Genomic DNA, 27,992 nt, shown 5'->3' on the forward strand with positions numbered 1-27,992 from the left:
AAATGCTTTTATTTATCCAATTATGGCTTCTGTTTATTACAGTATATGCTTTCAGTGCTTTATTTATCCATAACACCACTGAAGGTAAGAGAAGTTGTAACTAACAAGTATGGCTTGGTCTTCACCATTCATATAAAATCACGATCTATCAACTGATACATATAAGCATTATACATTAAAAAAAGACACTGTCTTGAGTTTGTTTGAATACTGAGATGACATGAAACTACAAGATGTCAATAAGTTATATTTTTATGTAAAAAGGTATTTTTCTTCTATTTTAAAACAACGGAATAAAGACCAATCATAGTTAGTATTCATGTTCCTGGAAAGCCCTTATAAGAGCAGGGTCATAGCGTGCCAAGTGCTGCAAGTATATTTGTTTGCATATGTGCATTAGTCCCTCCTCTGAAGGGCCTACACTCTAAAAAGAGGAGGAAAAGCAGTGGTACAAAGGGAGCGATGTCTTCATTATACACTCCAGAAAGGCAGTAAAACTTGCCCCAGCTTACACAGCAGGCCAGGCAATTCTCGTAAGTCTCTAGGCATTACCTTATATAAAAATGCCTAGCTGCCCGCAATGACAATGAGACAAGGGTAGCAGAAAGAGTAACTCATGACATAAATTAGCACTGCCTCACCACATCAGATTACCTTCTTAACCAGAGCCTTACCTAATCAGGTAGCAAGGCTCTACCACAGATCCCTAAAACCAGAGAGGAAGCAGCTAGATCAAAATGCTCCAAAAAATCTGGTTTTGAAAGAAGAAAAGAGCTCTTTAGGCCAGCAGACAGAATGGCAGTCTGAGTTTGCCTGCTTCTCAGCTCCTTGAGGCGTTCAGCCCTTCACCTCACTTTTGTCTCTTGGCAGCATCATCTCCTCTGCTCTTGCCGTCCCCTCCTGCCCGTGGACGTCACCTCACATGGCTCTGCACACCTCCCCAGGGACACTGGGGCAGCCTGCTGCATGCCGCTGCATTAACTGGGCTGCCAACAGCACCTAAAGCAAAGTGGAGATGGATAGGGCCGAAACAGCAGCTAGTGGGCAAAGACCATTAAGGTAAAATAAACACTTACATTACACAGAACAAAACCAAAATGACAACAAGAACAAAACAACCAACCAAAAGAAAAAGACTGGGGGCTTCTAGCAGAAAAGACAGGAGAATGAAGAAAGCACACTAAATGTGTGGTATATACGTACTTCAGCAGCAAACAACTTTAAAGAAAAAATCTTCCATAATGCACGCTAACTAACCCAGTATATACTCCTGCTCAAACAACTAGGATTTCATTTCCTTCCAATTCATGCTTTTTTAAAGGGTAAGGCACTCATTAAAAATAATTTATGAATCTTTCATCACTACTTAGACAACTAAAGTCTGGAGGTAAGAAACACTACTAATAACCTAATGCCAAAATGATTAGAGAGACAGATTTACTTCCATTTTCTCATTGTAGCCTTTCACTCTAGGTTGAAAAAAAAATACAACTTCCCAAAATCTTCTGCGAAACAAACAGCAGTTCTCAAAAATGCTTTCAGTTAAAAAAGCCATCCTCCAAGCCAAAAAGAATTTGTACCCTTAAATATTTGGCTACAAACCAGGTTTTGAGAACTGCGAAGAATTAACATTACTTATAGGCATTTTTCCATTTCAGATTAGATTGCCTCCTTCAGCTAAGGGGTGCATTAGTCTCTTAGAGAGACTTCTCGTTCAGCAGACAGAAGACGTACTTTCAACATCTTATAAAACAAAAACCTCCATGATGTCCTTGATGGATAACTATCTCACTCTTAAACCTTATTACCAGTTTTCCAAAAGGCGTTCTTATTCTGGGCTTTAAGAGGAGAGGTCAAAGTAACTGTTTTCCCACATGAACATCTGCCTGAATCCACTCCTTACCTTGCAGAAGTCCTCATATGGCAAGCCCACTGTACATAGGTGAGTACAATAACAGCAACTTTAAGAAATTTCACAGCATGGCCACCAACAAATTTAGCCAACCATCAGCTATTTAACTCTGGTAACAAAATAGACTTGTTCCAGTTCTTCCATAGTAAACTCTATCTGTGTTTAGGCACAGGCATGTAAAGAACAGTTGGTGCCTCCAGGTCGGTTTTTGTTGTTGTTGCTGTTGTTTTATAAAGAAACTTGTTTGTTGTTTTTAATTTGTTTTGCCTTTAACTAGCATTTTCAGGAACACCTACCAAAAGCTCCAGCAGGAAGCCTAACATTCCTGTCAATCATTACAAAAGCACACACTGTCTCTAGCAGAGGTCTTGCTGTACCTGTCCTTTACAGCAGTTGTATCAAATCAAAAATCAGTAAACCAGGAGATCTGCCAATAAAAGAAACCTACTTCTATTCTTTTTTCTTTCTTTATTTTTTTTTCCTTGAGAAGAAGCAATATTGAGTACAATTCCTGGCACTGTGTGGCAAGAATACCCTTTAAACTTATTTCTTTGCTTTCTAGAACTGTGTAGACATTGTACCATTCATTCTATTAATCCTATAATCTACAACAGCAGTTTCTGTTTTGGAAGACATCTCCCCAGGGCAGTATGCAGGCAACAGAAGACTAACAGCTGCCTAATCTTTCAGGGAGATCCTCCAGCTCAAGGCTGAAGAGTAAGTGAATGCTAGACTTGTTCTGTTAACAAAAGGCCTTAGTCCGACATGCTGTCTGTCTGGTACTTTCCACAGAACGTGGTGGGACAGATTGAAATTCTGCTCTTGGTGTAAAACCAGTCCTTCGCTAAAAGTGTATGAATGCTGCCCAGAAAAAAACAGATGCAGTTGGAAGGGCTGTATCACACACATGGGAATATAAATATTTACACACAAGCATATGTTTTCGGGTAGAAGTCAAGTTAAGGAAGGGAGTTCACAGCACTTAACATCTATACAGTGACCTTCAGAAAGAAAAATAAAAACTTCAACTCATTCATCCAGTTTCTACCTGCAACAAAACTCATACAAGTTGCACTATATATATCTTGAAACAGACTAATCCTGGTAGACTATCATTTAGTTACTCTAGAAACATACAATGGCAACATTTCAAGGGTAAAAAAAGTTCATTTAAGCCCTTCAGAAAAAAAAAAAAAAAAAAAGAAATCAAATGTTTCAGATGTGTTTATGTCAATTCAGCACATTACCTACAACATAGGTGGAATCATAAATCCTGAAGTATGTTGTTGTTGCTCTTGACCCAGCTTGGTATCTCATAAAGCTGAGGGTAGTACAATCCAGCAAAATAAGAAAGCAAGCCTTTTGGAATAAATTCAAAGTACTAAAAGAACAATACAGTCTTCTAATCTATTAATATTCTGGCAAGAGCATGTACACACAAGTCTGACTCTTTAAGATCAATTTACACAAAAATTCTGATCTAAAATGTATTAATATGAAGCTACAAAGCTTCTTTTTTTTTTAATAGACAAACTGTTCGTACACAAGCAATTTATAAAAGTACCAATTATGATAACATTTATTATCAATCTCTGTTCCCTCGGGGACAGTTTTACAGAAAGAACTTGAAAAACAAAGCCAGGAAAAAAGCCTCCTATAAAACTACTAGTCTTTGTCTTGCACTGGCTAGTCTGTTAAAGCAAGTTTTAAATTTATTGAAATGTAAATGTAGATGGTGGGTTCCATATGTGTCGTTCTCCCTCCCCATCCAAGCAAATATTAGCAGTGTTTCATTCCCTATTCAATCTTCATACATTTCTTTAGCTACTCAGGGAACAAACCGAGTTTCTTTTACCAAACCTAAGGAATCACAATACCAGAGAAATAAATTTTAGAATGTGACTTCATTAAAAACCTTGAACTCATAAATAAAATCATGTTATATATGATCCTTCCAATGAAGTTAGTTTAAGGGAAAAAAAATAATAATCCCACAAGTGGAAGGCACCTCCAGCAACTGTACAATAGCTTGCCTCAGTTCCCAGACACATGGCAGCGGCCCAACCTAAATAAAGCAGAGTTAGCCATAAGTTAGAGACAACTGATTTGGAAACACAGCTTTTCCAGGACAATGAGGAAACTCTAATACTAATTTTGTTTAATGATGGTATTTCCACGTTTCATTTAGAAGTTGAAATGCATACATTCCAATGATCGAAATAGCAAAAACAGGGTTCTTTCTTCTCCCCTTGAAATTCACTCTATTTTTTCTCATGGGAAAAGAGTGAGTAAGAAATGCACATGGCTTCCTTATTTATTTGTTTACTAGTAAACTGAGTAAAGGTGCCAATGCTCTTACAGAAGCTAGTGGAATGGTTTGGTAATATACCGAAAGCTCCGCAGCATAAAAAGGAAATAATATTTACTTTAGGATTCCCACCCCTAAGGAAAATCCAGCAAGACGTTTGTAAAAAGATAACAGTAAGTGGGGGAAAAAAAAGCATGTATTATCTTAAATAAACTGCACTTAACAATAGGGCAAAAAACGTTCAATCCACATAGCTCTCTGCAGGCAGGGTCATAAAGAGAAAGGAAAAAGGTCACTGAAGTATTTACAAACCCTGTTTTCACACATGAATCAGAGTATTACCGTGTTTTCCATCTCGGCCTTGAAAGCTATTAAGTGAAATTAAATATTTACATGTTTTGTTCTTTTCCCCCTACGCAAAAGATGGATCTTATCTTGTTACCTCAGCACCGCCGGATGCAAAACTATCTTTTTTTTTTTTTTTCACAAGTAAATATTTCAGAACTCCAGCTTGTAGGTTTTCACTTCTCATCAAGAAAAACTAACGTTATTTCAAAAGGCTAACCTTTGGCGAGCCTCCTGCTGCTCGAGCCTTCTTCCTAACCTTAATTCCCAACGTATGCGGTTGGTGGTCCTCAGAACCCCTCCGGCTGCGCCTGCGCTCAGCAAATGGCTGCTGCTGAGGTGAGGGCCCCCCAGCAGCCTCCCGCTGGTGGGGTCCCGCTGAGCTGTCCGGGTATGGGTGCTGAACGGCTGCCGGCTCCGGCCCTGCCCCAAGGCCCTTGAGGGCCCAAGGCCATGGATGAGCTCTCCGTGCCAGCCCCCCGCCACTAAGTGTGGCCCCACAGCGAGGACACCAAGGGCTGGATGGACACTGAAGTACATCTTCTGCAGGCCCTTTCAGAACCAAGCCCTTTCAGTGGGCTTTATGCTTGGTCTTTAGGCAATGTTCATCACTTAAAGAAGCAAAGATGTTACTTTCCGTTTGCACAAAGGATGATGAGACGTATAAATTTTATAACATTTTATAAATGTTATTGCAGGGCATAAAGCCACTGCAAACCACCTCCATTTACAGGGTCAACTTGCATGCGCAGTCACAGCCGTACTTCTGTGTTGCGGGAAGTCCTCACAGACCCATCAGATGCTTTGAGTTTTACAACACAACCACAGCTAGCTCCCATGTTCGTACAGGAAGAAACGGCTTTGAGTTTACCAGCTAGCACAAACAGTAATGCCACACAACTCTCTAAGCACGTTTATTTTTAACAAATTCTGTTATCCATCAATCCTCCTGAATCTGGCTAGGCAGACAGTCAGTGACAGAAACTGCAGCTTAAGTGTTTCAACACAGTTACTTGGTTGTTAATTGTCTGCCTCATTACCATCCTGGTCCTTCTTTGTCAGACATCTAGCAAATGAGAGCTTCTACAAGCCTAGTACAAAGAAATTTAATTTAAAAATAAAAATGAGATACTAAACCGAGATACCTACCAGCTTTCAGTTACATTTCAAGACTCTATACACTGTTGAAATTATATCTAATAGCTAGAAAGAGTCAAGTATAATTACACAGGAAAAAAGAGCCCTTGACATTTGTAATTAAGAGAACTATGTTAATAATAATGCACCAATTTGCAATTGATGCATTCAAAATTGGGAACTGGTAGTGAAACGGTAGGAGGAACTTGCTTATTATGGAAAGTTTTCCAATGGTAACATTAACTGTCAAACTGAAACACACAAGTAATGAGGTGGCTTTCCATTAAGAAACGAGCAAAGAATAGATGAACATTATCTGCTCAGAACGGACTAAACCTAGCCAATCCTGAATTGCAGTACTGGGAAGCAACTGTTAACCTCAAGGTGTCTTCAAGTGCTATGATCATCAACAAAGAGACCTTCATCCACACATTATCATTACTTCAATCTATTCCTGTAACCCCTTTCATGTAAAGTTTTAGGGAAAAAGACATTATATGTCTACTAACCTAAAAACAATCATGAAAATTCATCTACAACATTGAAAGGCCTGTTGTTTTCCAGTGCACCATGAAAAAGGAAAATGCGGTGTTTAAGTACTGTATAAAACAGAAACAGACTGTAGAGCTGACAAAGTATCTTTCCTCTATTCTTATCCCTCCATTGACAAGTACTTATGGGGATATTCCTAAACCCCACTTGGAGGGTCCATTTTTTATACAGTTCATTGGCTTTCAGAGTTAGAAAGGCAACACTAAAATTAGCTTATAATTTAGAAGTTTCTAGAAAGGGACTAGAAATGTCTTAATTTAAAGGGGTGAATACTGAGATTACAAAATAGTTCCTTTCACGTAAGCAGAAGGAAGAATTCTTGTCAGTTACATATGACAATTCCTGACAAATGGGATTACGCTCTTCAAGGCAGATTCGTGAGTACATCCAAAATTTTGCACGTGCAAGACTCACAGACTTAATTACAGCTGTCCTCACAGTGTTTTAGATGTTCAAGTATCTTAAAAGCATTATGCCTAGTATATTTATCATCACTGACTGAAAGAAAACAAAGCTAAATATTTTACAGAGAAAATACGACAATAGGGAAAATGTGAGAAAAACAAGGTACTGACTTGATGCTTTCGTTTCCCTCCTAATTCTGCATCCAATTTAACATGACTGAAATTGACTTACAACTGTGTCATTTGGTAAATTTGTACATTTGGAAAGCATAAACAGAAAACTGATAGGACTAGGATTTCATATGTTGACATTTGAATTCCAAGCCTTAATGACTTGTGCTGTATGTACACACACGTACCCAGTTTGATCTCTGAGGAAGCAAGTTTAATCAAAATAATTTTTAATTGTGTGCACTTCAAAATATTGCTAACAAAAAGGAAATGTTACATGGCAATTTTTAAGTTAGGGGAAATGCAAGTTAGAAAAACTGAAGATAAGAAAATACCAAAAAATTGATACCCTAAAATAAAGAATTTCATCAAAATGACCTCTCTTCTTCTTGATGTAAAAATTAAGGATTTTAGTGTATTTCTCTTCAGCGTTTCTCCCCCATTAAAACTAGGGGTACAGATTAAAAGAAAACATATATATATAATACCCAAAATTATTTCTTTCAACAGGGGAAAAAAAAAAGTTCTGAACTATTACACCTTCTTCTTTCCTTTTTTTCTTTTCTTTTTCTTTTAAACAGAGGAACATTTTAAAGTCTGGCTAAATTAGTATTTCTGCAGATTTATTTTTTTGTTCCCAACAGCACTTCCGTATTGGTGTTTAAGCTAGATGACTCATCCGCACAGAAAACTGCAATAGGGTAGAAAAAAGGAAATAAAAAAGGGGAGGCTCTCAATAAGCTATACACACATGGCTTTAGTGTGTTAAGGACCACAGTTTAAGAAATTGGAAAACAACTGTATTAGCATGCTTACAGCTGTGCACCCTGATTCCCCCTAAAAAACAGTAATATAACGAACACCACCATTCCATACAGGCTTCTTCCTCCTCCTCTCTCTTGCTTACAGATTTGGTGTACTTTTACAGGATTTCCTTTGAAGCTAACGTTTTCTGGGGTGCGTATGTTTTTCACCCAATTTCATTCTGAATCTTTGTAGATTTAGTCAGGCCAGCCACATTTGATACAAACATTTGATGTTAACATATTTCAAAGACTGTTTGCATGCTACGGCTAACAAAGTCTTAGAATTAAGAACAGGCTACTACAGGACACAACTGTTAAACAGCTGAGAAAGTCCAAATCCATGAGGGGACAATGAAGAAAAATAAGAGACCTTAGCGATGCATCTTTTAAAATTAGTATAGCTTTGCAGCACTTACTCTCAGAACATTTTACAAACATCACAGTTAAATCAAGTAGAGACATTTTACTACTTGCAGGCATTTAAGAGCCTTCCTCATGTTGACAAATTATGTATCACTTTTGCTTGTCTAACCTGCAAGCAAAGGGGAGAACCCGAATATCCCTAAATTTATACCATCTCATGTGGACCAGAATACCTTCAGGTTTTCCATTCCCATCTTTTTATATCAGAGCTGCAGCTAGAGTAATTTCCAGTATTAAAAGGCAGCTACATTAGCTCAGCACCCTGCTTCTCAGCATAGCTAGGAAGTCAGAAGCACCACCAAACCAACAACATGGCCATGGAGCTTTTCAGACTTGAAAAGCCAACAGCATTCAATGCCACATGCTATGCTGTCATTCAAAACCATGCTTACGCCTGCCATTTTCAGTAGTTAAATGATGAACTATTGTCACAATTGAGGAGATGGGAAAAATAAAATTATCTGTGGATAGTAAAACGCAAACACCACCTCTCTAACACACTTTTTGCATACTTTTGGCTACTCCTAGTTTTGCTGTGGAGTGCATGTTTTGCACCAACAAAACATCATGATAAAGTATAAAATTTGTACGCCAATATTTTCATCAGTATGTTAAAATTCAGCTAAAATGGAGGTCAATATCATTAAACCACCATTAAAAATCAAGCAACAACAACACATAAGCAAGTATTTTGCAGAGAAAGACTGCCACGTCTGTGACAACAAACATAAGGCAAGCCATACTGAACACTTACGAAGACTGGTCAGAGTATAATTTTTTCCAAGTGTTGAGAAGAATCTGTAGGAAAGAACTTAGAGAAATTCATTCCTACTGACTTTTCTAGCTCTACTAAAAGCAAGGACTGCAGCAGAGCCACTGGAAATGTTTTGTTCTGTCCCTTAATAGAAAAAACAGTCAAATACTTGATGAGCTTTATAAACAATTCAGCCAGTAGTCAAAGTTACCTTGACCAAAGATTAAAGATGGCCAGTTCCTTAAAGAGAATCGATAGGGGGCAGAATTTAAAAACTAGAATGCTTTTGACAGACAACCACTCCAAGACCTTAGGTTTCATGACAGCATAAGCTTGCCTTATCTGTATCAATCTCAACAATGCTGTCAGCCCAAGTGGTCTTCATAAAGTCTAGTTCCTAGTCCACTTTTCACAGATCAACAGCTTTCATGAACACATTAAACTGTTTAATGACAAGAAATGGTGTAACACAAGCTTAAAACTCCTTTGAACATTTCTGAAAGCAAAATGTTCAACCATTAAACACATTTAAAAAGTTGACTGCTAGCACAACAGACACCTGTAGATGAAAAGTCATAACATAGCCACCAAGCCCACTAGAAAGCCAAAATGAGAACGTTTGCCCTCCGGCTCCAAACGTGTTGATCATTTCCTTTTGACTCCATCAGCTGAATGCAACTGCATGCCTTACAAGTGGAGAGGCACAGCGGGGAGACAAAGGAGAGCCGAACACGTCATCTCCCGCACTTGCGCAACACAAACCCCAGTATTTGCTTTAGCCATCTTATTTCTTTGTTTGCAGCAGAACTAGCCCCACATTTGCAATGAACATTTCCTCCACTCCCTCGCTGCATGCAGTCACTGGATCTTGGACTTATTGAGCGCACAAAAGCCAGTTTATTTTAGCACGCACTTTATTATGCTAGCAATATAATCTGTATTTCCTCTAAACTGAAAGCTATTTCAGCATTATAGTTTCCTTCAAAAGCATTTTAAACACTTTGGCTTTTCACATCCATTATTACAAAGAAGCCCAGTTTCATCTGTCTTTGAAATATTATCAGTTACAAAACAGACAAATTCATGGATATGAGACATTTGGATATAAACTAATCCAAGGCTGAACTGAAGGAGAAACACAATTAAATCTCACTGAAGAGTAATACAGTTTGGTACTTAAAAAGCCAAGCAATTCCTGTACACTTGTCATCTAGTATCTAAATGTTAGGACAGCTGAATTAAATATTCAAAGGGAATTTCTTTGATAGCATGCAGTCCTTTTACATATGTGAATTTCATGCTGTTTTCATCGGCATGTGAATCCAGGAATCATTTCTCATCAACCAGCAACAGCCTTATGGTTTTATTGTGATGGTGGAGTACATACTTTTTTACATGACGCATTAAAAATATAAAGTAGTTTTACAACTGCATTTTATTATTTTGGAACTGTAATTCAATAATAAATTCATAGAGCTTTAACAAAAGGGTTAGGGTTTTTGTTGTTTTTTGGTTTGTTTTTAAAGTCAGACAAACAATCTGCTTGGCATACATTTAATACTAACCTGAATATCGAAAGAAAACAAGTATCTATCCACACTGACCTGACTGCCTCTAACAACTATACCCATATGCAAATAACAGGGATAAGAAAGCTAACCCTAATCAGCCACTGAGGTTGCAAAATCACAACACTGAGAAACGAAAGGAAAGGTGTAATGCACAACCCTATATTTGGACAGTTCACACCTAAACTCAATAATACTGTCTTTCAGCACTTTTCTTCAAAATCACCTCCGAAGATGAATCATGGTTATCCAGAGTAAGAGACTGCAGGAGCCCTGAGTCACTTGCTGCACATGCTTCATATCCAACATCCAGAATGCAGATGTGTGATTTTTACACTCATTCTTGGCAAAGAATAGCAAAAGTCCCAAGAAAACGGCCAGCAAATCCTCAAGTATGGTATCTTATGCTACTTCAGTCATCCTTGACGGTGCAATTAAGACTGAGAAGAAAGAAGACGGCCTCTTGGTGAAAGCAGTTAAATGACCAGAGCGCTGCATTTTGTTACTGCCGCCAGTCTTTATACTCTGGAGATCCTCCACCATTACCTCTGAAATTTACTTAACTGACAATGCACTGCCCTGCCTGGTAGGGCCATAGGATCTTCTGAAGCCAGGCAGAATTCCCTTCCATACCCATACTCAGGACTCAGGTATGAGTGATGTTGTTTCAGTCCACAGGAAGTAAAACTCATGATAGCTGTAGAAATCAGTATTCAAAGGTGGCATGATTTTCAGAGCACTGTACAGTGCCCTGCAGAGATTCTTGGCAGGGAGACAGTTTATTTTGTAAGTTTTCTGAAAGACTATCACCAGATTGGTCCAGTTTTCATCAAAAAATAAACTATTTTAAGATTCTCAAAATACCGTCTGTGTGTTCTAGGAGCGTGCACAAAGCACGTCAGGGCTGACTTCTCTTTTGCTGCACATGGAAAACTTTACCAGTTTTAAATTCCTTTCATGAAGGCCACAGCTATTAGTGTGCACTATGACACAGTTTTTATTTTAGGAGTACAGAAGAACTGCATTTAGGTTACGCTTGGCAAAATTCAGCACAAATCCATCCTTCAATTTTGTGTCAAATTCAATATCCTAAGACAGATGCATCTGTATTTTAATGAACCACAGCTCTCACCCTCGTCTTACACTGAGTTCTAATAGTTTCCAAAAATGTTGGAAATGCTTTAGCTATATTTCAACTCAAGCAAATGTATATACACCTATACTTCAGGAAAAAAAATCCAAGAGAATCATAACTAAAGCTTCACTTTTCTCCAGAGAATAGCCATTATGCATGTTCAGGCAATGCGCTAGCACTGACATAGCAAAGAATGTAATCACCTAGCATTGATAATGCTCCAGATGCTCAGCTAACCTCTCACATCTAAAATCTCCACCTTCAATTCTTAAAACAGTAATGAAATCACAGTATAAATCAACCTGACATAGGGACTAATTATGGCAGCCCAACTAGGAAGTGTTCTGGAACACCACTAGTTTCAAAACCCATTTAGAGCTGGTGTTGCTAAATAATTGCATTATATAAGTGACACTTGGTATGGAAAGCCAAATAAATTGTAACAGCTCATTTTCTCTTGCCATTATTCTTAGGTGAATTTATTATAAGTTACTAGAAGACATGCAAAGTGCATGCCAGATGAGAACTCTGTATTTATAGCACACTAAGTCAGTCAGCAAACAGAATCTCCTAAAAATATCCACAACGGTATGCAGCACACCCGCTCTTTGGGGACTGCTCAGTCTGCGGTGGTCTGATTTTCAGACAGAGCACACAAGGACGAAGAAAACACCCAGGTAGGTCAATTCCTGGAGAAGCATACGAGTAACGGAGGCAATTCACATACAACACTATTAATTCTGTTTGGCAGGCAGTCAAACATCCCAAGCCCTACAAGACTTCCCTGCGTGCTTCCTGATCTCTCCAGGTCAATACGATGCAATTTACATGCAGGGAACAGAAGCACGCACCGAGGCTGAACAAGCCTCATTCCTACTGTGGCTTAGCCTCCCATTTTTGCAGGTGTCAGGAATTTGAAGCCTATCAAATAACAGGCACCAGAGAGCTCTGGATGCACACTGAGACATCCTTGTGAAAGTCATGATGACGATCATTTACAAAGAAAGGTGGCCTTGGGAACTCAGGCATTTGGTTAGGAGATAACTAAGCAGAGAGTAGAAAGCAAAAATAATTTCTTGTATGCATATAAAATACTGTTCTGGTTTTACTCATGTATTTTTTTTAATTTTTATTTTTTAAGTACAAATCATTTGTTTTTGATTTTTGAGGTGCACGCCTTTAAAGATATTCCAAAATAAAAACCCTTAGCAATCAGAGGTTTCTCTCTCCTCCTTTTCACAGGTTCAAGGACAACACGTTCCATTACCACAGTAAACAAACACAATCTGTAGAAATGAACACAGGTCTCTCCTGAAACTAATTAAACCATTAATGAGCATTAGACACATTGCAGAAAAATCTTGAGAATAATATATATTTGGTTCACGCATCTGCAAATAGCGGGGCAAACCTACCCAAAAACCTTGGTGATATTGTTCCAAACCTGAAAGTTTTGAGCAAGACTAAAACAGCAAATCAAAAGAACATTTGCATGATGAACTTTTCCGTGAACAGCTGGCAAGAACAGGAGAGAATGTACTCAAGCAGACGGGTAGGCAATGTGTTTTAAAAATAGGTTTGAATTTTTAGCAGTGACAAAATGCTTTCTTTACAAGACAAAGAAATGACTTGGAAGGTTGTTGGAGTGGAGTCTGCAATTACGTGAGAGAGCACAAGGAGAGACACGCTGTCAGGATATCACAGTTGGATTAGAAGAAATTAAAGAGGAAGGCCTTGTTTGAACTGGCACTCCAAAGGCTCAGTCGGGTGTTATCGCTGTCTTGATAGCCAAAAGAAATATTTATATATGGCATTACAATTAAGCCAGTTTCCCTTTCTTCAAATCATTAACTATGTAAGTTTCTTCCCTAAACGCAGAACTGCCATTCTTATTATTTGGCTTCCCCTAACACCTTTTGTTTACCAGGCAGGAGATCTCTCATCATCGCAGAGACCTGGCTCCATCTTCATCTGAAGGAAACCAAAACAGGTCCCAAGGGCTTCACTAGAGCTGCTGGCAGATCCAGACAGTGCTCCTTTATTTTTTTAGCTCATTTGTCTGGACACGTAACATTTGAGACTAAAACCACTCTCTGAGCTGGGGCAAGTGGTGGCAGACCTTCTACTTCTTTTTTCTTGTCCTCCATCTGCTCCTTAGGAGTGTTTGTGCCTCTGCTGCTCACTATATGTAAGCAGGAACAACAGCAGAGCCCACTACATACAGAACAGTGAGACCCTGAAAAGGGATCAGACTCCCCAAACCCATCTGTCAGAAGAATTCTTCTGGAACTCCTTATCATTAGATTTATCCTTGGACTGCTTTCCTGGCACACTGAATTATTATTTTTTTTTAACCTGCACTGTAGATAATGGGATGCTAATACGTTTCCAGAACCCTTCATCTGATTGAAACATCTTCAACAACTGCTAACAAGACTCTTCTCTTTCACTTTGGAGTCAACTCATAGGTATAACTGAAAAGAAAATGAGGCACACATCTATCTCACAATCTGTGGTTGTTGTGAAGGTGCATGCATCTGTACAGACATGTTTCTATTTCTCCCAACTTGCAAACCGGTCTCAGTTTTAGCCTTCTTCTACAATCAGCGGAATTCAGCCAGCCTCTCGTTGTTCTTGCTCTCATTTCCCAAAGTGGACAAACGTGGATGTGATTCTGTTTCACTGTTGCAGCCAAGTGAATAGAAAGAAATCAAAACAGCCTCTTAGTTTTCACTGTACTGCATCTTGGAAGACCTATGAACAGCAACAGCAAAACTATCTGAAAATGCACATGGGATTTTTTTTGTGTTTACAACTGCAAACAGCAGTGTTACCATATCTCTAAAAAAAGGTAGAGTTTGTATGGAAAAGCAGTAACTTCTATTAGACTAAAACCTTACAATCTTTCCTCATTCTGAATGGTTGGGACGTAATTTAGAGAAGTGTATCATGTACTGAATATCTGCTGGCCTTCCTCAAACATTAAAAAACAGGGTGAAACTGAAACAGCAAGTGTCACTGCTTCTAACATGATACACACACAGATGGAGGAGGATATCCCCAATAGCCTCATAGTAAAGCATGCTTCCCAACGCTTTTCCCAAGTTAGGGGGGCAAAGATGTCAGAGCTACAGCTTTGGCTAGCAAAACAGGAACGGCACTGAAATCTGAAGTGTTTAAAGAGTTTCACACTCATGGTTTCGCAAAGCAACAGTACTTGCGAGACACTGGGAGAGAAGGGCAAGGAAGTGACCAGAAGATATTTGATTCCCCAAAAAAGATGTGAGAAAGATGAAAGGAACCTTCTGCCATAGCAAGGAGAATTCATTCATCACCTCCACCGGCTATTGTTGCAGTCAAACGCTACTATAAAACACATACAAGATACTACCCATACAGCATTACATACATTCAGTGGCTAGCAATAAATCCTGCACTGTAAGATACTTCATGAAGTAGCCTGATCATTAGTTGGCTTGAGAAGAATGCAACAAACTTCTTTCCCCTAATAAAGTTGTAGAGAAGCAACCTAATGTCTGAATTATTACTTCGAGTCTTGAAGCAGGCCTGAAAGATGTCAACAGTTGTATCTGACAACACTATGTATTTAAAATCTGTCTCTATATACATCATATAAAATTGTATATGATTGTACGTAAGACATTGTGAGATTTTGTATGACTTCTCTGCTCAATCAACCTTAATGAAGAACTGATGTGGCAAATTTTAAAAACACGGTATGCAACATTTCTGCTACAGTTGGATTCTTACATATTTGTTTCTAAGAGAAATCACAAAGAAGTAGATTTTTATTCTTGCCTTCTCACAACGTCCTCAAGAAGCGATTTAAATTTGAACACTCTAAGTATATTTCTAGCAGGTGATTTCACCAACAATTCTCCCTGTTGTGACCACCCAGAAATAGGATCACGAACATAAAGGGGGCTCTAAGGAGCTGCCAATATTTCAAGTGACAGAAGTAACACACCAGCGGTTACTCAAAACAAAGAAAATTCTGAAAGATGGTCCAGTTTGCGCCAATCATGGCACATATCGTTGACAAAAAGAGGCTACATTACAACTATGGCAGTAGCTTTGCTGTAGTAGTGACAGTCTATGAAGAAATACTGCCTAAAAACAGAGTGGAAAAACGAAATTAACTGTGGATCCCAAGGCCAACTCTTTTACAGGCTGTTCTTAGAGAAGTAAGCATGTTTACTTTGGGGCAGGGAGAGAGGGGAAGTCCCATCCACGGAGGACCAAAGCAGGAAGCTACTGGTCACAACTCTACAGTTATCACCCTAAAGGAAGCTGGAACTCGGCACCGTGTCCCAAGACAGCGCTTGGACATCACGCGCAGGCCTGGCCCCTATGTTTGGGAGCACTATAAGGTCTTAACGAACTTGGCCCTCACTCTGTTTACTGCCCTCAGCCTCCCCCAGGAGTGCTCGCCACACAGTTAGCTATGTTACATGGGTTTCTTTTGTTTTTATTCTGTGAGACCAAGGCCTCAATTTGTGAGCAAACTGAACTCTGAGTTAACACGTAAGGTGCATGGCCGTATTTCCTCCGTTACACTTTGATCCTAAGGATGACAAGCCTGAGGCCTGCCAGGACCACTAGGCCCTCAGAGCCAGGAGAGGCTGCCCTAACTACAACTAGATAGACTACTATGAGTAGGTAGACTCCTACCAAAGGAACAGAGCAGCTAACTCATCGTACTCTCCCATACATTAATGTACCGCATCATAATACCTTCTATATTCTAGTACATTAATGGTATATTAATAAGCATAGTATAGGCTTCAGTGTGCTACATTACAGAATTAATATTTATACATTACTTCTGTATGCAAAGCTGCTCAGTAAAAGTGACAATAGGATGTAATTCACTAACGGCAAATTAATTACAGTAATCTAACTAATGTAACGCCCACGCATCACTGATTGATGAAGCCAAGCAGTATGCCTAAAAAACACAAAGAGCCAAAGATTCAGTTCAACTTATTAAGGTTACTCTTGCTCTTCTTTAATTTGAATAGAATTGCTGTGCTAATTCTCAAAACTAATTGAGGTAGTTTTCAAGACAAAAAGGAACAATTCAGTCAATTTGCAAGTTACAACACAAGGGAGTGAACTTCAAGCATGCATTTAATACACAAGTTAAATGCCAGACACCACACCTAGACAAGCTTGAGCTAGTTACCATCAGGACAAAAACAATCCTTCAAGTTATTTTTCACCATGCTGATGCTACCAATTTATGATCTTCAGTGGGGCTACTCATTCCAAGCACTAGTTGTTATGAGGAATCTAGAAGACACAAAGCATGCAACTATATCAGGATGCCTACATTCAACGTGATGTGGAGTTGTATCACTTATATTACAGAATATTTAAATTGAAGGAAAAAAAGTGTTTCAAGTGAGGTTTTTTCCCACAAGTATTGCAGTATTATGATTAAACAGCTACTCATCCTGATAGGAAATACTAAGATTTTTAGAACACAAAACTAGATGATTTACGATCATCTCATGACCACCAAAGGACAATGCATTTTAACACTTGCTATCCAAAACCCCAACATATGGCATTCCTTGTTTATTGGTGAATAGATGAAGAGCACGCGCCTCTCCTGGTGCTTTTCCTGCACCAACAGAAGCAACAAGCTCTGCATCATCTCAGCCCATATCCTTTTTAATATTCCAATTTCAGAGATTTGTGAAAGACAAAATATGCTGTTGTACAGCAATTAACACATTATGACCTGTCATAGAAAAGCATAATCAAGTTCAGAGTTACCCTGAAGAGACCCTCCTGCTTCTGAACAGTTTCCTAGATTGCTGCTCCTTGTCAGTGCACTCACATTTAATCCAGTCCCTCCTTGCAGCAAGTTGGGTTGTGAGACAACAGTTAAGCAGGAAGAAAAAATGAAGTTTTTCCTCTGAGCAACAACTGCCTACACGTTTTAATGATTCCCTTGTGCTTAGTACAAACTGCACAAGTCAGTGATAGGGCATCCTTTCATCACTGAAAGAAACACACGTACCTTCTTCCCGCAAGCTATTGCGATGGTAGAGTGAGTACCCCTGCAACAAAGCACTACTATTCGGCAGCTTGGTACTATGAGAACAGTTGTTTTCTCTCTTAAGGGCAGATACTCCTTTATTATGATAGGGCTTGGCAGCTCTCTGTTATGTCCAAGCAGTGCACTGGGAGGAGACAGTTTCAGACCTAGGAAATAACAGCTCTGATGTCTCCAGGTCAGCACACCAGCGATGGATGGTGGCAGGCACGTGACAGCAGCCCTGCGCTCCCTGCAAGGCTCGGACCGAAGGCGCTCCAGCCTTGGCTACCAACAGGTCGCGTTACAGCAGAGACGAAAACCCAGTCTGCTACAGACAGTATTCACAAATCCATTAATTGGAATACAACAATGGGGGAATTACACATTAACCCCCCACCTTCCAAAAATAAAGCTTTTTTTTTTTGAGGCTGGTTGGTATTTAGACAGGTTATAACGCGTATCTTCTCTGACATGCGTTAGATTTATGGAAAGAGTGAATCCATTAAAAAGAGGTCACCTTGGACCTTAATGTTTGACTTGTATGAACAATAACCTTTAAATAAGCAGTACCGAAAGCAGTCAGCAACTTCCGTGCAGGTTTTTAACTTCAAGGTAAAGAACCCAGGTGGTGAAACGCAAGCCTTCCACCAGCGCTATTCATCTAAACATCGCAGGAAAGACAAAAAGATCGCTACAACTTGCTCTGGGTTTAGTGTGAGTCTTTAGAGGGCCTCTGCTTTTTGGTGAATTCAGAGCGGCTTCGCCTCCTGCCTCGACACCACGCGGTCCTGTCTCTGCAGGCGGCTCTTCGGAGCCGCGGACAGCTCTGCTGCCCAGCCGCTCTCCTCTTTTGGGGGGGGGGGGGAAATAAATACAAGAAACTTTTTGAACTTCTGTTTTCCCTCGCCTTCCTCAGGGCCGAGAACTCCAAAAGAGGAACGAGCTGATACTAACCGGTGCCTAGAGAGTGTTCGGGGCCGGTTTGAGAATAAACAGCGGAGGCATATGATCCAATTAAACTCTAATTATGTAAGTAGCAGGCAAGAGTTATTTACACAGGCACCGATTAAAGCCCCGAGCCGCCGGCCAGGCAGGCTGCGCTTCCCCCCGCACCGTGCCCTTACCTCCGAACAGGTGCGGCGAGAGGTGCGCGGGCAGCGAGCCGATGACGAGCCGGGGCCCCCCGGAGCCACCACCGGAGCCTCCTCCGCCACCACCACCGCCACCACCCCCGGGGGCCCGCTCCCGGCCGCCCTCCTCCGGGGTGCTGCTGACCGAGTCCTGCGAGCCGTAGGGGCCGCTGCTGTGGGGGATGCTGAAGGCGGACTGCGCGGCGCGGGCCCCCGCGGCGGTGGCGGCGCCTCCCAGGGACCTGCTGCGGGGCGCCGACCCCGCGGCTCCCCCCGAGGCCGCCGCTGCCGCTGCCGAGCCGCCGGGAGCGGCGTGAGGAGCCGCCGGCGCCGCCAGGTGCGCGGACCGCCCGCCGCCGCCCGCCGCCCGCCCGCCGGTGCCGTTAGCGCCGCCGCCGCTGCTGGAGGAGGAGGAGGAGGGCAGGTCCCCGCCCGAGTACGCCCGGGTGCGGCCGTTGGCGGCGGTCGGGCTGCTCTGCTTCGCCCCCATGGTCCCGCCGCTGCCCTTCGCCGCCGCCGCCGCCTTCCCGGGGGCGCTGGGAGTCCGGCCCCGGCGGGGGCGCTGCGAGGCGCGGGGAGGGGAGAGGGCGAGCTCGGCGGCTCGGTGCGGAGAGGGGAGAGCCGCCCGCCGCGATCCGGCTCAGCGGGCGGCCCCGGCGCGGCCGCTGCTCGCGGCTCCGCGGCGCCACCATGAGCTGCTCGGCACGGCGCTGGCTCCCCCAGAGCGGCGGCACGGACCCGCCGCCGGTGCTGCTGCTGCTGTCGCTGCCGTCCCCGCTGCCGCTACCGCCGCCATCCTCCGCCGCCGAGCTCTGAGGGGGGCACCGGCGGCAGCAGCGCCGGCCCCGAGGCCGCCCGCCCAGCGCCGTGTGCCTGTGGCGAGGGAGGCGGGACGGGGCGGGCACGGCGGCGCAGCCGCTCCTCCGCCGTGTGTCGCCATGCTGGGGGCGGCACCGGGCGGCGGGACGGGCACGGGGACGGAGCGTGAGGGCCGTCTCCACGCGCCGGGACTCTGCTCCCCTCAGCAGCCGCCGCCTCACGCACCCCGAAGGCCCCCCCGCCAAGGGGTCGCGGCCGGCTGAGGAAAGCTCCCCTTGTTATCCCTAAGAGCTGTGCCCGGACAGGGACTGACCCCAAGTGCTGGCCCTGTGAATTGTTCCCCTGGGGATAACAGGCTCCGTTTGCTCACCACGGAACAATTCGAGGCAAAATATTGCTTTGTTCTTCACCGGTACGTGATGCTGAGTGTCGTGTGCCTTGAATGTGTACAAGCGTGATTCCTGCCATCAGTCATCCGGGGTGAGCTGCTTGTTTTTATGGGTTGCTGCCTGCCATCAGGTACGGTATGTCGCCGTGGAGTAGTGGAGCAGTGCTACACACCACCCCGGGACTCGGCCCTGCGGTCTCGGTAGCGTTTCCAGCTGCATTCACGCCAACATCACCATGGCACGGCACCCGTGGTATTTTACAATTAACACAGCAAAAGAGATCAGCACCTTAATTCATATACAAAGCATTACTCTGCTGCTTCTGAGAATGCTCGCTCTCAGACGTGAATAGGCGCAGAGGCCTCCCTTTTCCCCCTCCTTTCCCCATCTCCATTACAGCTGCGTGCAGCTGGACCTGGTGCTTAGGGACATGGTTTAGTGGGTGACACTGGTAGTAGGGTGATGGTTGGACCAGCTGATCTTGGAGGTCTTTTCCAACCTTAATGATTCTGTGGTTCTATGATTTATTTTTATTTTTTGGTATCAGTGCAGCTGGCAGTTCAGTTTGCAAAAAGAGGTACCACCGCTTGGGATGGAGGAGGAGGTTACCAACACTAACTACTCATTCCCGCACCAGTTTCCTGGATGGCTGAGCCACTTTGTGAGTAATCCGAACCCTGTTTAGAAGATCCTGCTGTAAACTGTTGCTGGTTTCAGTACAAGGCAGCAATTCCACAGCTGTCTCATGAACAGATTGTTCATGGGGCTGGGCAGACAGCTGGGGTTGATAATGTGCTGTCCCATGCTATGCCATCCCTGCTTGTGAACGATGAGCTGCAGTCTCTGCTAGCAGGGGCAGATACCCCAAGGTAGACCAAGCATGGACACTTTCTAGCTCAGTTTCCTAAAGAAAAAAAGAAAGTGTGATCGTGCTATCTGCTATACCTCTAGCTCCTTTTGAAACCCTTGGACAGCTTGAGCCAAATCTCTCAGAGATGCTAACGGTATAGGAAGCAACCAGTCATTCAGAAGCTACCTTCTACATGACAGAGGTCCTATTAATGTTCCCACAGAAGGAAAAGCTACAATAGGAGTAGTTGCTTGATCCCAAGAATCCAGATGGGGAAAGGATGTTGCCGACGTGACTGATAATTTCTGCCTCTCACAGAATGCTCATTACATGTCCAGCCCTATTGGAGAAGGTTTAGAGGACAATGTGCTAATAGCTTCATGGAGTTCTTAAAATTCCCGCTAGTGAGTAGTAGTGAAGCTGGCTGGTAGGATAAACAGCATTTTGAAAATACTGCATTGCTACACAGTACCACAGTACCGTCTGTAATTTCCTTACAGTGATTCTAAGAGTTGAGCAGGTATTAAATACAGATTTTATTTGGCTATGACTAACCTTTTATTAAGTTTAGAATTAAATAGTAAAGCCTATGGGGGGAAAAAAAGCCCTCAAGACATCCAAAGAGTTATTCAGTGTTACAGTCAGCAAATTACCTTTAACAGCACAGAATATTTCATAGAAGAGAAGTCAGCTGCAGAAAGCAAGTCACAACAACAGGACAGCTCTGTCTCCTTCTCAGAGAGCAGGGATATTCACTCAGATGTGATTTTCTTTCTTTTCTTCCATTGGCTTCCATGCATTTCAGGCATTTAAGTTTAATATTTGCAGATCTCTCACTTTCAAGTGTGAATCTAAACAGGATACATATCTTAGAGAATGCCTACATCTTTAGAAAAGCGATGTGGCATGCTTCTGAGCCAGCTTTCTCCCCTCCATCCTTCCTGGTCCCTCTTATAAATGATTGAATAGAATTTCTTCTACCTATGGAAATTTGCTCTCTATAGCCAATAGTACAGTTAGGTTTTCAAACTAATGTTTCTTCTAACAAATGACTTTACAAGCACTAAGTCCTGTAGAGGCAAGTACCTGGCACTGTAGCTTCCACCCATTTGTTCATTAATATGCTCCAGAAGTAGTTTGCATAAAATTTTCAATTTCCTACCCAGCACAGAAAATAATCATTGGCAAGAGGAAACAGTGCAAAGAGAAAGCAGAACATATTGCTGCTGACCAAATTTCCATAGATCTCTGGGACTCAGCGGAAAGTACATAGTTGTATGAAAATTAACTTCCATGGGCCTACGTGGATGAATGCTGTTATTATTCCTGTAGAAACATATCTAGGGAATCTTATTCATAATTAAATAAGCATGAAATAGGAACTAACCTTGTTCCTTGTCCAGGATACTGGAAAAAATATGGTTTAGACAGGCAAATACACTTGCTGTTCTTTGTTGTAAGCTGTATACCTCCATTTTAGTTCTGGTTACACTACCTTTTCTATCAGCAAGTGAAAATAATAAGCTTGTTTCTTCACCAGTTTCCTTAAAAATACCAAGTGACAGGTGTGCCCTAAGAACACAAAATTGGCTATAAGCTCATAACATTGCACATCTTGGAAACTGTGTGCTGATAAATGGAACAGGGTCTGAATTTTGGTTAACGTTGAGCTGTGCTGATGGATCATCCTCCCTCTCCCCTCCTGTTCACTTCTTCAGTGGCTTTTACAGGGTGACTACAATAGCTTTTCAAGCAAAGTTTCATCTCTGGCAAAAGCATCTGACGCTGGACTGAAAAAGCCAGCCAGAAGTTCAAACTCTGCTCAGAGTTAATCAGGTAGTCCTTTTTGAAGGACAGTGGCTGAAAAAACAATAGCAAATACTCATAACATAGAGTTTAATTTTCTAGTAACTAAGATTCACTCCTAGTAGGGCATGGGGAAACTAGATTTGCTGTTCAGGTACTGAACTAGGGGTGCATGCTGTGGTTGGAAAAGATCAGTGAGGTTTTTACATTACTGTACGTTTCAGGTGTTTAAAATAAATCACACTGCACAACACCTCTCCACAGATACTGAAAGTAACGTTCAGTTGCTCACACAGAAAGCAAAACAGAACTGTTTCATCCCTCTCAACTACCAATTTTGTAAAATTCACATGCCTTGCACCTGCAGGTTGTTTAAGCCATCCGGCTGACCAAACTGTCCTCAGGTATGTTCACATCTCTATGCTAAAGGAAAAAGGCCCTGTATTGTCCCTGGCAGTACAACTACGAATTACACATAAACCTATTGTAGGCATCTTTTTATGATGCATTTTGATATCAGTGTATCTCCACCTGGTAGCTGGTATCCTGAGATATGTAGCAGACCTTACTATTCCATATCTTAGATTTTTATTTGCACTGAATAACACTTTGTTCATGTTGGTTTTAATCCTGCAAAATTTATGCACATGCTTACACTGGTGCAGTAAAAACAGTCCTGCACTATGCTGTCATCGGTCTTCACAAAATAATAATAAAAAAAATGAGCAGCTCTGAAAGTCTTTCCAGATTTGGGTCCTAAAATTATTCTGGAAATGTGTGGTTACTTATGGTTTTAATGTGAGGAAGTTTATCCTTGTTTTATAGAGATTCTGCTTAGAACCTTCTGCTTTTTGTTTGAAGTTTATGCTTTTCTGAAGTTTATGTTACACCATAAACAATATGCTGTATTTTGTACACTGGAGTCACCCATGTGGAAAGATAATGTTCACAAAAAAAGATAACCTAGTCTTAAAAATAAATTAACATTTTTCCTTAACTTACAGATTGGCCATTTTGTACAGGAAGAAATACGTGGAAATAATTTACTTGAAGAAATGGCAATTTGTGCTGTGCATTCCACTACATCTGCTATGAAGTAGTACGATAAGAAATACACTTTAGTCTAACAGTTCTAATGGGTAGGTGTATTCACCATAATAATTTCTAAGCTGTTCTACATTCAGAGTTGGATTATTGTAGCCAGTGAGTACCACAGTATTCACCAAGGCCAAATGCCATTCACATGAATTTGCCATTTGAGTGCATAATCAGGCAGTAACTTGTTCTCTAATAAACTGCATTAGTTCTACTCGTTAGTTTGTTGGGTTTTTTTGTTACCATCTTTGCATGCAGTATCCCATTCTATATACTTCCTGACCTTTCATACATCTAGAGCCCCCCCAATGCTATCTTTCTTCAAAAGCTACAGCACAGACCTCTTTTGTTATGTGCTCAAGGAATAACTGAAGACAAATAGTGGCTTAGGCCATGCCCATGCCTACACTAAAGGCATTTGCACCAATTCATAAATGAAGTGACATCAATCTGTGTTTATTTGGGCAAGGCGTTAATACACAGATCTGTGGGTATGGGAGTATGGGGGTGGATTAGTTGACCTATAAAGGTCCCATCCAGCTGATTTTTCTGTTTCTGTGATTTCTAAGAAGAGGGGGTGGAGGACAAACTAACAGATGGGAAGTATGTTTACTCTCTCTTGTTTTCGGATCTCGTATATCAGCACCCAGCGATGCCAGCTGAATGTGGATTTGGGGGGGAGGAGTGTTGATGGCTTCAGCCCTCTTTATTTCTGCAGAGGGAAATAATAAGAGTCTTTCAAAGTTTATTCCTGAATGACATTGTTTTGTCTTGCAGTTCAGAGTGCTAGACCATGAATCCCTTCTGCACCTAGAGAGGCATTTGTCTTTACAAAAAGCTCTATCTGAACAATTCATGACGGTTAATAAAGAAAGCACTTCAAGTCCTGACACACTGAGTATTACACAGGTAAATCAGTCTTCAGAAGCTGATTGGAGACAAGTTCTTTCACAGCATACATCTTTCATTAGCGGTACTAATTGCTTGAATGCTTGACATCTACCGAAAGAGATGAGTAAAAGGAAAACAGAGTTACAGAAACAATAACAAAATGACATATGTAGGAATGACAGCAGGTGGTAGAGCCATGTGACATTAGATTTGCCAAGTACAATTTGTATTCTCTCAGGTTCTGTATTTTCTGTCAAATATTACCTTAAATTCTCAGAATCCAGGAGAAAAAAAATACTTTTGTCTTCATTTTTGCACGGTATGTGGTAATATTTTCAACTAATAGTTTTAAGTATTGTTCTTTTAATATATTATATCCTCCTACTTACAGTCTGCTACTAATAAGCCTAATAATAAGAAACAAAAACATACCAGATAGCTATTCAAAGGGCTTTTAAGCACAGCTGCTTGGGCAGTCATGCTTGCGCTGCAGTGACTTCTTGCAACAAGTCAAAGGGACAGTAACGACTTCTAAGTATAATAAAAGCAAGGTGCACTAGTATATGTATCAAGGTAATACTTCATTAATGAGTGCACAGTGAAGAATATAAAAGCACGTAGCTGTATTTTTCTGAAGGCCGTACTGACTTGGGAGGAATGTCAAAGCGCTCCACTTCCCATTATGTGCCAGAAGCGTTTTCTGCCTAGGCTTCTGTGCATCATGCCTGGTGTAAACCAGGCATGAGGGTGGTGTAAAAGGCTCCATCTGTTGTGCTGGCTCCGATCCACTTGGCAGAAGACAGAACCCATGAAAATAAGAGATGAGAAAAGGGAATTGTGAACCCACTTCCTCCTCTCCCCACTCTATCTGTCCCTGGTATGTTCTTCTCTAGGAGCAGGAGGAGCAGTGTCCTTGCTCTTGATTGCTTAAAAAAAAAATTAGGGGAGTTGGAGTGTTTCATGCATCTTGCTCAGCCCTGTGGTAACAGCACAGGGGCCATTCATGGTTTGGATTTGGAGGTTTACATTTCTTAAAGAAGCAAAAAGTTTTCTAAAAAGTGAAAAAAAAACAAGAGTCATTTTACCACTTTGGGAACCAAGCATACACTTCCTGGTTGGTTGCTCTGCTCGTAGCTGGTTTCGTTTCTGTATTGAGAAAATGCCAGGCAAATAATAAATCAGGTTCAAGTTCGAACAGTACTTGTAACAGTTTGTTGTAGCAAAACATTTCTAGATGATGAAATGTTCTAGACAATGGGACTGCATGGACTCAGGCTCATCAGGAGGTTCTCATTGAGATGAGTACTGCTAGTTACAGGATTAGCCACCTGTGTAGAGCACCTGTACACCCTTAGCAGGGTCACTTTTCTTTGTCCCCATTACTTCCTAAGCAAAGCTTTTTCTCCAGAGTCATGGTAGCTCCTCTTTAACTCGCATGCGACATGATCACAAAATGAAGAGGCCCCCTTTACAGCCATACGAACCCATACCAAGGACAGACAGCTCTACACATTTCTTGTGAAGGTCAAACAGGAAAGGAAAGACCTGTTTTGTTGGAAGCACATCACGAGGCTGGGGAGAGACTCGGTTTCACTCTGAATAGCAGTTCTTCCTCTCTTGTGAATGGAAAAAATGCAGAGCAATCTGGTATCGTATGTCCACACTGACATCTAGTGCTGAAAAAACTGCACTAGCCAGTGGGGAAGCAAAGAGGCAAAAAGGTGTTGGACTGGAATGAAAATTTTTTAAATATAGCAAAGCCTCACTTCTGCTTTATGAAAGTGACTGCCAGTGGGTGGCCCTCCCAGTGGGAAGGAGGTGTCCTGGCTCCATGAACCTGCGTGCTGTGGAGGCACCCCTTGGAGAAGCATCCCTTGGAGAAGCCCACAGCCAGATGCTCCATGTGGCAACCCCTTGGTGTCCCTGCAAACCTCCCTTCAGGACGCGAGGAATCACGAGTCCGTTTTGCAGCCACTGGCACTGTGGGACTTATCAGAGCGGTGCTGCCAATGGCCCAGTAATCTCAATTTTTCCAAATGAAGCCTTCACAGGTATAAAATGTTCTTACTTTCCAATCCAAGAAGAGAATTCAATTTTCTGATAAATCAGAAAGCGTATCTCCCTCTCTAAGCTTTTTCTAGAGAAAGGGATCATTTGCTTAACAGTGGCTTTTAGTCGTTAATGTTCTCTTACCTCCCACTTCAATACAAAACATTCTTGTTGCTTTCCCACATGCATACAAAATTGCCCTTTGTAATATTTTGCTATGCCTTTAAGGGCAGGCAGAGACTGAAAAACAAAATATTAGTGATTTTTCATTGTGATTTCTATCTACTGTGGGGAGGTAACAAGCAATAATAATGTACAGAATAGTGAGTATTTTTCAATGTCAGCTGCCAGCATACTTCTTTTCCTGTCACCAGGGAAATTGTGAGATTAAAACCAAGTGCTCTGTGTGCTTCAGAAGTGATATATGCATGTCAGCGTTGGATAAATCATCAAAGGAGAAGAGCAAAAAGGACAGATCCAAAACCGCTGAGATCAATGGACTTTTTTTTTTTTTTTTTTTTTTTTTTTGTCCTCCATTGAATCCCATGAGCTTTGGATCAGGTCCCAGGGGAATGTCAGAGCTCTGCCAGCCCCACTGAGACGCTGCCGTCCAAACGCTGGCGTGCTGCTTGGCAAGCCCCAGCAGCAAGGTTCAGCAGCGGCTGGCAGATGCGTGCTCCACAGAGGGAATCCTCTTGTTCATAAACTGAATTTCCCAGCGGGACCCAGCACAGTGCGCTTCTTGTTTCTCTGCGTGGAGGCAAAGTGGGTCCTGACCTACCACGCCCTGCTGCTCATGATGACATCCTTGTCCTCCAGAAGCCCTGTGCTGGGCTCTGTGGCACACTGGCAAGCTATCTCCTGCCGTTTGGTGCCACCTGAGAATACCTATTACCTCCTCTTCCCTCACAGCACAGCAAGCAGCAAATGGCAGGATTTAGCCCTGAGTGCTTTGTGAGTGTGCAAGCCTCAGGAAGAAATATGGCTTTTATCCTCTCAGTAGTACCCTTCCCATCCTTAGAGTCAGAAAGCCCAAGTATTAAGGTGCAATTTCCTCTTTTAATTTTGAAGTTCTTTATTTTTTCTTGAATGATAATCACAAAGAAATAAGCATATTGCAACATCTAGGCTGCATTTTTTTCCCATCTCTTGTGATCAACAACCATATGCAGATTTTAAAAAACATTTCAGATTCTTGTGTCTGGGATGGACAGATTTGGATGAGCACGGAGGATTGGCAGGCCCAATTAGACAATGAGTAGCATAAGTAGCTGTCAAAAATAAGGATAGAGCAGGAGAAAGCATGTGGCATCTCTCACTAGATAAGCTGTAATGATTGGCATGTTCAGTCAGAAGCGTTCTTTTTTCTGATTTAATGGGG

At 41.9% G+C, this 27,992-nt stretch overlaps 1 protein-coding gene and 1 long non-coding RNA gene across 4 annotated transcripts in view; one reads left to right on the forward strand and one right to left on the reverse strand.

Annotated features, from left to right (window-relative positions):
* Positions 1-19,350, reverse strand: part of ZNRF2 (zinc and ring finger 2) — a 55,812-nt gene extending 36,462 nt beyond the window's left edge. Inside the window, exon 1 of the mRNA XM_040548388.1 lies at positions 18,707-19,350. Within this exon, the coding sequence (XP_040404322.1) occupies positions 18,707-19,202 (496 nt within the window). The 5' untranslated portion in view covers positions 19,203-19,350. The remainder of the gene's footprint in view (positions 1-18,706) is intronic.
* Positions 19,351-19,637: 287 nt separating this feature from the next.
* Positions 19,638-25,188, forward strand: LOC121065522. 3 transcript variants are annotated; one of them, XR_005817127.1, is made up of 4 exons: positions 19,638-20,011; positions 20,473-20,581; positions 23,581-23,715; positions 24,449-25,188. It is a non-coding gene; the product is annotated as an uncharacterized LOC121065522 (long non-coding RNA). The 3 variants fall into 3 exon arrangements; XR_005817128.1 differs by having other exon boundaries at positions 19,638-19,943; positions 20,468-20,581; XR_005817129.1 differs by lacking the exon at positions 24,449-25,188 and having other exon boundaries at positions 23,581-23,885.
* The last annotated feature ends 2,804 nt before the right edge of the window (positions 25,189-27,992 follow it).

Source organism: Cygnus olor, chromosome 2, assembly GCF_009769625.2.
Source record: "Cygnus olor isolate bCygOlo1 chromosome 2, bCygOlo1.pri.v2, whole genome shotgun sequence".
In the NCBI taxonomy this organism is placed as follows: domain Eukaryota; kingdom Metazoa; phylum Chordata; class Aves; order Anseriformes; family Anatidae; genus Cygnus; species Cygnus olor.